Below are 9,347 nucleotides of genomic sequence, written 5' to 3'. Positions count from 1 at the left end.
TGCACCATTTATACAGCGCCCCATGCGGTGATTGGGCAGAAGATGTGTGCTAAATACAGACGTCAAAAAACAAGATGTCAGCAGTGAACCATCAGTGGCCCCTGTTCATCACGCCGTTCTCCAAACAAACCTGGCCCAAGCAGGAACCCTCATCCTCTTATACCATGTTTGCACAAAGAAATCAACTCCCTGCTAAGTCCAACAGCTTTGGAGGTTTTGAACCCTAACCTGCACTCTGATTGGACTCTGGTTGCTTTGTATGTTATGTAATCATCTTTCCACACAGATCCGTGGTTAAATGTATAAGATGAGTTAAATTATGTTCTGTTTATTACACACAATAATGCATCAGAGAAATATCACCTGGATGTGATTATTAATATATACGTGGTTTGAATATTATGGTTAAAATACTTGTTTGGAAAGGTGCTGTCTCTGATTGTTGTGAAACAACTCATTGTGATATAATAAAATAATGAGGAACTACACAGTAACATCTCTGTTTGATTTATCACTTCACTGACCAAAACTCTGTGAACTGTAAAATACCACTTCAACCAGATGTTTTTATAAACAAATGATTGGACCACTATCAAGTGTCACTGTTGCAGGTTGTGCTTGAACTAGTAAATTTATAATAGTTAATTTTCATACTTTTGTACATGATTAAATGGATGATTGCTAAATCTCTTATGTTCTGAAGTCCTTGAATGCTTCAAAAACATTTCATAGTCAAAAGAAAAGCTGTTTATTATGTCCTTGTATTTAGTACAGTTACCATTATGTGTTCATAGGGATGCCAGGATCCACCTCGGGGCAGGACACCACCTTATGGTCCCATACAACCAGCAAGAAATGGTAAGTCATGCGTATGACTGCACCTGATAACTGTATGGGCTCAAATTAGGGTCAAAATGGTTTTGAACTTAAGTAATGTTCAGAAATAATTCCATTGTTTGTAGTTTGTAGTTTCTGCATGTGAAAAAAAGTGCTTGTGTAGAAGAGATTAGTATTTTACATTTTACATTAGACAATGTGAATCGAAACTATGAAAAATGATCAGAATTGCTTTGCAAAGATGTAAAAGATTTAGTTTTGTCAACATCTGTACTGATACACAACAGAAAACTGTGTAAAACTCATATACTCAAAACTTCTCAGACAGTTTCCCACACTGAATTTCATACTGTCAGTGCCACATACAGGGAATGTTGCGTGCTGAGTTTTAACACTTTTCTGCTCTGTATCTGTACACAGACATCCACAGAACCATTTCTTCTATCACTGGGACTTACTCCCGCTGTATTATATATGGCTATAAAAGACAATAAAACCAAACAATTTGTTTATTTTTCAAGCAATGCTTTATTTTAAGTTATTCATTTGAAAAGTTCAGACAGGAAGTTGATAGGCCACACAGATGCATCACTGCTTTTCCAGATTCCAACGGAGGTCTGGAGGTGCTTCAGAAAGCAGTAAATCCTGCAACAGCAAACACACCTTCTGCACCATTGAGTTGTACAATTTCAGTGATGGCGCACTGTGCAGGCCATGATTGTATAAAAAGGGTGATGCCTTCAAGCTGAAGAAGACCATCCTGACCGAGAAGCACAGGGCTGCCAGCAACATGTAGTGGGTGGTCTCTGCTACAGGAGTGACTGGTACATTTAAGAAAACAGATGGCATCATGGTGAAGGAAAATTATGTGGATATATTGAAGCAACAAAGCTTGTCACAAATTGGTCTTCCAAATGGACAATGACCCCAAGGATACTTCCAAAGTTGTGGCAAAATGGCTTAAGGACAACAAAGTCAAGTTATTGGAGTGGCCATCACGAAGCCCTGATCTCAGTCAGATAGAACATTTGTGTAAAGCTGCGTCAACAAGGAGGGCAACAAACCTGACTCAGTTCTACCAGTCAGGTTTCAGGAGGAATGGGCCAGAATTTCAGCAACTTATTGTCAGAAGCTTGTGGTAGGCTGCCTGAAACATATGATTCAAATGAAACAATTTAAAGGCAATATTACCAAATATTAACAAAGGTGATGTAAAGTTCTGTTGAACTGACATAGATGTCCAGTCAGACAAGGTCATGTGATAGTTATTTTGCCACTTGTACTCGTACTGTATTCAACTGTACTGTGCTCAACTACATGTTTTATGTGAAAGCCATTTCCAATAAACTTGTACATTTTGAGAGCAAATTTGAATGTGGAGTGTTGTCTCTGCATAAAGCAACGCAGCTCAGTCTTTCATGTACTTTCTATTTATTTTATTACTTTTTTTACTGCTTCCATGCTTCAACGCAGTTCAGCTTCAGCATGTGCAGAAGCGATTTCTTCAGAAACTGCATTTTCTAGTTAATCAGTCCTGTTCCTTTACATGCATTTGCTAATGATACTCAGCTGTGCCTTAATTCATTCTAACAGTCAAGTCAATTGGCATATTTCTTTACTTCTATAGCTGAGATTTACTTACATATTAATTTATTCCCCCTAGTTTTACTGATTTTAAGGAAAAGTATGAAGCATACAATGCGTTTTTTAAACTGAGTGTTAATTTGTAACTAGTATTACCCTCATCTGATGACTGATATCTAATCTTTACTCCATCCTCTTGGTTTTGGTGGGGCTTAATTACCACATAATAAATTAAGAATACAATGGACAATACAAATGTTACAGTAAAATTGCAAGTCCTAGTATGTCAATAGCAATGAAAAGTGGGTATTTAGGTGTTTCACCTTTATGCTATGGACACGAAAAGAAAATCGGTAAGATTTTATGGGGTGTGACACCAGTTTATTCTTTGAATTTTGGCTTACAAGTATTCTAACAGGAGATCAACCACGTTCACGGATAATAGCCCGCATCGATGGGCAGGAAGTGCAGTTGACCTGTTTTCGCCTCTCAGTGAGAAAGGCAGGAAGCGCAGAGGAGATTTAAGTCGGCGGTACGAAAACATCCCTCAGCTCCGACGCCTCACCTTCCCCTTTAACCGAGCGCAGCGATGAGTCGCTGGGAGGCTGAGGTTGTGCGCTCGTCAGGAGAAACAGTCGCTGTGTCTGTGTCACAATTGTGTCCACTTTCATGTGATGGCATAATGAAGTGGCCGCCTGCACGCAGCTGGTGATCGCAGCCGGATGTCGAGAAGCAGCTCCCTATCCTGGGCTGTAATGCAGATTTCTGCAAAACTGAATTTGCTTAATTTCAAGGACGCACATTTGATCCTTTTTTTTTTTCTTTTCTTTTCTTTTTTCCTCTGGCGAATAATCTGAAAACGGGATTACGAAACCATACTGTAGAGACCCCGTGTTGGTGCAGTGAAAAGACAGGCTGAGGGAAATATGATATGATATGCGCCTGATAATGTCATTTGCGGTGCTTGGGGGAGGCTTGCTGTGAGGATGTGATCGGAAGGGGACGACTGCTTTCTCGCTCCGCTGCCACCCAACCGAGTCGCTCACGATGCCCAGGGCTTTGCGGAGGCTGGTCCATTTGGTGCTGTTCTGCCCGCTGTCTAAAGGCCTGCAGGTATGTGTGGGCATCATGATGCCAGTCTGCTTTTGTTTGTCGCTGTTGCATGTACGTCAAACTACCAGGGCAATATCTGCCTCGATGGCATCTGCGTCCAGTCCACATACATCACAAAATGCCGTGAGCCTTGGAAAAAAAAAAAAAAAATGAGGCAACTAGAGTCTACACGTCAACAACTCAGCTATGTTGGTTTTGGTCTAAGGTCAAGTGACCAGCTGGTCATTCAGTTATTGTGCAGGCCCCAGAGGTGGAAAGGAAATCAGTGCGTTTAGTCCTTGAGCTGATGTAGGCCAACTCCACTGCGTTTCAGAGTCAAATATTTACATTTTACTCCACAATATTTGACAGAGATACTTAGTGGCTACTTTAACATCTTAACACAGACTGCAGAAATCTGTCTTACAAAGTCATTTGGTCTATAACAGTCTTAAAACACTTATGTTTTTAAAATATGTGGAAATGTTATGATCAGTTGTCATGTTCTCTCATCGTACTGTGTTTTCTCCTCTCCTGCCCATCCACTCCTCCTCTCCCGCCCTCCAAAGAGTCGTCTCCCAGCCATTAAGGTGAAGTACCTTCTCCTGGCGTGGCTGGGCATCCTCATCGCCAGCTGGGTCATCTACATGCAGTATGCCTCTTACTCTGAACTCTGCCGTGGGCATGTCTGCCACATGGTCATTGTACGTACAGTCTCTCAATACTCTCAAACTCATCAGCATAATGGTGACAAGACAGTAACCATGTCAGGATGCTACAGAAAGGCCAGGAGTCAGAAATTTAGATGACATGTCTTCATGTTTGTGCGTTCATGCTTTGCACAGCACCATTGATTAAATATTACGTTACTGAGTGAAATGGCTCATCAGTGGCAGCGAAATCCACATTAGGATCAGATTTCGGGGTCAGGACATTTCAGGCATGCTTTATGCAATACAGTTATGATGTTTGTAAAGTGTGGTCGAGATGCAACCATGAAAATATGGTAGGACAACCAAACAGGAGAATGGTCTGTTGAGGAAGAGGAGGGACAGTTGGGGGCTGCTTGTGTTGACCTCTTCCATCATACATGGCCTTAGACGCTGGGTAAAAATACAGCCTATAGCTTAACCACTCTCCTGCTGTGCCCAGCCGTTTTCAGCATTTTCAGCTGTTGCCAACAAAACAGGCTCTGACATTTAATGAGACACTGAGGAACATGGTGGCAATTAACAGGGTAACAAATCAGAGACTAATTAATGCACGATGAAAGATCAATGATGTGACCTCGTTACAACAAATAATCAAGTCTGCATAACAGTTAATGTTTCTATGTGTGCATGGACGTGAAGTTGAACATTTGTGTGTGCCGCAGTTTCAGACATTGTTAAATAATGTTATAGAAACTGTAAACAAAGGCCAATAAGATACAGCTTAGATTAGTCTTTGTGCTAATAAGATGAGACTTTCATCATGTTCAGAGTTGATTGATTTGCCTCTTGCTGCTTTGTGTTTTGGTGACTGATCAATGAACACGACTGCTCTGGAATGGGAGAGGAGGTGCATTGTGAAGGTAGAAATAAACAAATCCTGAAATGCTAAGTAAATATTGAAGTCACCTTAGCAAGAGGATGAAACACTTGAGGGATTGTACTGACTGTTTCCTGTGTATAATGTAGTGCCTTTCCTGTTTTCTTTTGCAGTGTGATCATTACAGAAGGGGCATAATATCAGGCTCATCCTGCAAGGCATTGTGTGATCAGAGAAGTCTAACCCTGCAGCGCTGCATGTCCACTTCCTCTACACATCAGGTAAAATGAACACATGCACTGTACACTCGCCCACATAACATGTTTTGGCTAAAGGCAACAACTGTATGTTACTTTTTTTTTTTAATTCAGTCTGAAACTCAGAATTTCCTATTTTTTCTGCTAATATTTCTGCAGGAAAACAAAACTGGAGAGTAGAATCTTTCCATGAAAAATACTCAAATATATATATATATAACATCAAATGAAGGAATGCAGGAAAAATGCTTGAATCACATATAGTATGAGACATGATTGATGTCAGGCTCACTGCAAAAAAAAAAAAAAGGTCATCCATCTGAAAATGGTACTTTTAAGCAGTTTTTGTGTAAGAGGACACGTGAAACTGTTGAAAACAGACCTGTGGCCTGTATTAAAAAAAAGTCCCGAAGCACTAACCCTGACTGAATAACACACATGCAGGCATACTCTCTGACTAATGATACATTTTTATATTTTCAGGTGTACAGTGGACTGTGGAAGGAGAGACCTGTTGTGATTAAGTGTGGCATCGAGGATCCTGTCAAGACTGACGGGGCTCCAGACTCTGTACTGCGACAGGAGATGAGCTTATTTGACAAACCCACTCGTGGAACCTCTATGGATGAATTTAAAGAGATGCTGCACAGTTTCCTTAAGGTTATTTTTTTTCTCAGCAATTACAATCTCTCACCATAGTATATTTTATATGGAACAACGACCGCCATAGAAAGCACAACCTAATCTAATGTAATACTCTGTTTCATTGAGCGTAACATGCACAAACACTGGGAAATTGTTTGTGTGTCAATGTGTTTAATTCATCTTGGATACATAATTGCTAGGTAAATATCTGTAGCATTCTATGACATGCATGCATGCATTAATTCAAATATTTTTATAATAAAATATTCTTCATTTATACCACATATTTAACCAAACAGTGTCAACCCCCTACTTGCAGGCTAACCTTGGTGAGCAGCCGTCTTTGAGCACCTTGGTGGACAGAGTCATTACTCTGGCTGATGTCAACCAGGATGGCAAAGTGTCTCTAGCAGAGGCCAAATCTATCTGGGCTCTTCTCCAAATCAATGAGTTCCTGCTGATGGTGGCGCTACAGGAGAAAGAGCACACCCCCAAGCTGCTGGGCTTCTGTGGAGACTTGTATGTGACGGAACGTGTGGGCCACAGCTCCCTCTACAGGATAGAGGTGCCTCATTACCTGCAGGCTTTGGTCCCAGAGGCCTTGAGCTCCAGCCTGAACCACTGGCTTGCACCAGCCTGGCCCCGCAGAGCTCGCATCACCATCGGCCTGCTGGAGTTTGTGGAAGAGGTCTTCCACGGGTCCTACGGGAGCTTCTTAATATGCGATGCCAGTCCTCACCATGTGGGCTACAATTCAAAGTATGACTGCAAGATGGCCAACCTGCGCAGTGTGGCATCTGAGGCAGTTGTCCGGGGATTTTTGAAGGGGCGGCGATGTGAGACTAACGCAGACTGTACTTATGGCCGGGACTGCACGGCCACCTGTGATCGACTAGTGAAGCAGTGTAATACTGAGGTTGTACAGCCCAATTTAGCAAAAGTGTGTGTGCTGTTGCAAGATTTTCTGCTTTTCGGAGCGCCGTCAGACCTCCATGGAGATCTGGAAAAGCAGCTACGCACCTGTGTGACTCTCAGCGGCCTTGCAAGCCAGATGGAGGTGCATCACTCACTAGTCCTAAACAACCTGAAGACATTACTGTGGAAGAAAATTTCCAACACTCAATACTCTTGAAATCAGGTTGAGATTATCCAATCTGTAATTCTACATAATGAGTGGCTTACTACATGAACATCAGTATTTTTTGCTTATGAAACTTTGCCAAATGTTTTAGAGGGTGGTGGTTATTAATGTTTCACTCTCCATTGACTGTGAACAACAGGAAGCTGTGAACTAACGAACAGACAATATGAAACAGCAGACGAAGCTGGTGTATTCTCTTAAAATCTCATACAAGCCCCATTATGCTTTTGTTTTCCAGTGCATTTTGAGAAGCACAGCCATCTCTTTAGACACCTCAGGGCACTGCCTATAATCTTATTTGAAAAATTCTGTACATAAATAAGTTGTTTTTAAAATAAAGCAACAAACATACTGGATAATTTTGGGTTCCAGAGAATACTTTTCTGTCTCTACTATGTCAAACTGTGGCAGGGTGTAATACTTTTTGTAGAACTGTAAATATTAGTGTAACATTGTTATTTCCTGTGTATAAATGAATCTGCACCTGAAGTTGAGGTACGATACACTAATGCACTGAAATGATGTATTCAAATTGAACTGAACAGCTGGAGATGTAAAGGACAGTCAGACATGATTAAACTTGAATGAATTCCTAATCCATGAATAAACTTAACTGGTTCAACTAATCTTCAACATACTGTGATTAAAATTGCATTTATCCAAACTGCTCATGTCAGTACAGAAAAGTCAAAAATTGAATGATGAGGTTCTCACAGAAATCCTCAGATGGATAGATACAAACTTTTCCTTGTGAATTTAATTTGAAACAACAATTTCAGGATTTCTAGTGGCTCTTGTGGCTGAAGTGACAGAGGCAATGCAGTGCAGGCCCTCTGGGGAGCCTGCACTGCATTGCATCACTACGCTCCGCCGACTTAACGCAATGATCGGTCATGCCTGCAAAATGTTAAAGGCAATCAGGCCCAAGATGAAAAACTTGTGCGAACAAATGGCCACATAGACAGACTGCAGACACTGATCAGACGCCAGTCAGATCTGTGGAGCCAGGAACCTCAGAGGAGGTCACACTAGAGGACAGTGTTATGAGTGAATAAAGATGTCTAGGAAATAATTAGCAAGGAGGCAAGTGCAATCACAGGATCTCTTTTTGTTGAAGTGTCAGACTCTGGGTATGAGCTGCTGCAATCTGAATCTTCTCTGGAGATGAAACGTTTTGCAGAAAACATTGTTCAGTCAAGTACTGAAGAGATTGAGAGTTTGAAAGAGACAGAATCTGCAGGCCCAAGCCCCAAATCCCAGCAGAGGCACAAAATGTCTTTGAAAGGAATGAGAAAGATGGAAGAGTTTTGTCAATGCATACATTCATTGAATACTGGCACGACTAAAGACCAAATTCCACTACATTGAAAACAGGAAGTCGGGGCAGTCACTCATGGTTAGTGTTGACCCTCTGCTTCTGACAGAAGATGGTGGAACACAAATGGGTGGAAATAAGGTCTGTGTGGTTTGGAAATTCAAAAACCTTTCACCTGCTGACATTCTGATATTCACATGAGAACTTTGTGATCTGGTCTACACTCATCACAGACAAGAGGATGCCGGAGATTATGCCAGAAACAATTAGAAAGAGGGGAGCTTGAAGGACAGTGTCTGTTCCTCAGTCACATGCTAACATTTATCTGAACATTCAGAACAAAATGATTTGTTTCCTGGCACTGATTAGCTAGTGGCTGGACACACAGGCTGGCAGGGCGAGGCTCGCTTTAATGGACACAGTCATTGGCAACATCAAAGCTCCCAGAGGAGATAGCATCTTTGGCAACTGGTGAATGGTGATGCATCACGTTCAAGTAGACTTGTTGTGGGCCTATTTCTTCTTCTTCTTTTTCATATGTGGACATTCAAAAAGGCCAAAGTGAACTGTATCATTTCAAATGTCAAGGTGATCATTCATATCTTGGCCTTGCTTCTGACTTTTGCAACCTCAATTCTTCTTCAATGTTGGCGATATGAAGGACACAGAGGATGAGGCCTACTGGACGCACTGGATGTAGGTGAGGGAGATTCCTCTGTTTTTGTCCATTTTTCCCCTTTTGCAAGACAATATTCTATTTGTACTATTATTACTATTATTGTGATGATGATGATGATGATTTGTTGTTATTGTTATTATTACACTTCTTTTCTTTGGCTTTTCTTGATCTTACAACTTTATTTCATGTGGTTAATATTTGTGTCCAAGCACTTTATTTTGAAAAGTTCCTCAGAGCCCAAAATAAAGTTTACCTACTTACTCTCGT

The 9,347-nt window shown here is 41.2% G+C and overlaps 1 protein-coding gene across 2 annotated transcripts; it reads left to right on the top strand.

Annotated features, from left to right (window-relative positions):
• The first annotated feature begins 2,933 nt into the window (after nucleotides 1-2,933).
• On the top strand, nucleotides 2,934-7,719 carry dipk1b (divergent protein kinase domain 1B). 2 transcript variants are annotated; one of them, XM_071466177.1, is made up of 5 exons: nucleotides 2,934-3,534; nucleotides 4,083-4,217; nucleotides 5,217-5,324; nucleotides 5,784-5,960; nucleotides 6,265-7,719. In XM_071466177.1, exons 1-5 carry the CDS (start codon nucleotides 3,469-3,471, stop codon nucleotides 7,075-7,077), a joined length of 1,299 nt encoding a protein of 432 aa, XP_071322278.1. In that variant the 5' UTR covers nucleotides 2,934-3,468; the 3' UTR covers nucleotides 7,078-7,719. The 2 variants fall into 2 exon arrangements, with proteins under 2 accessions (XP_071322278.1, XP_071322279.1); XM_071466178.1 differs by having other exon boundaries at nucleotides 3,332-3,534; nucleotides 4,083-4,103; nucleotides 6,265-7,223.
• The last annotated feature ends 1,628 nt before the right edge of the window (nucleotides 7,720-9,347 follow it).

Source organism: Trachinotus anak, unplaced genomic scaffold (assembly GCF_046630095.1).
Source record: "Trachinotus anak isolate AG129_WGS33_773 ecotype Australia unplaced genomic scaffold, CSIRO_AGI_Tana_v1 ptg000028l, whole genome shotgun sequence".
NCBI classification, from domain to species: Eukaryota; Metazoa; Chordata; class Actinopteri; order Carangiformes; family Carangidae; genus Trachinotus; species Trachinotus anak.
This window is presented reverse-complemented; position numbering and strand designations above follow the sequence as displayed.

Excerpts from the sequence above, each read along its gene's own strand:
- dipk1b (XM_071466177.1), top strand. The coding sequence starts at position 3,469 with ATGCCCAGGGCTTTGCGGAGGCTGGTCCATTTGGTGCTGTTCTGCCCG. Across the intron at positions 4,218-5,216 it reads ATGTCTGCCACATGGTCATT|TGTGATCATTACAGAAGGGG; the intron begins GTACGTACAGTC and ends TTTCTTTTGCAG. Across the intron at positions 5,961-6,264 it reads TGCTGCACAGTTTCCTTAAG|GCTAACCTTGGTGAGCAGCC; the intron begins GTTATTTTTTTT and ends CCCTACTTGCAG.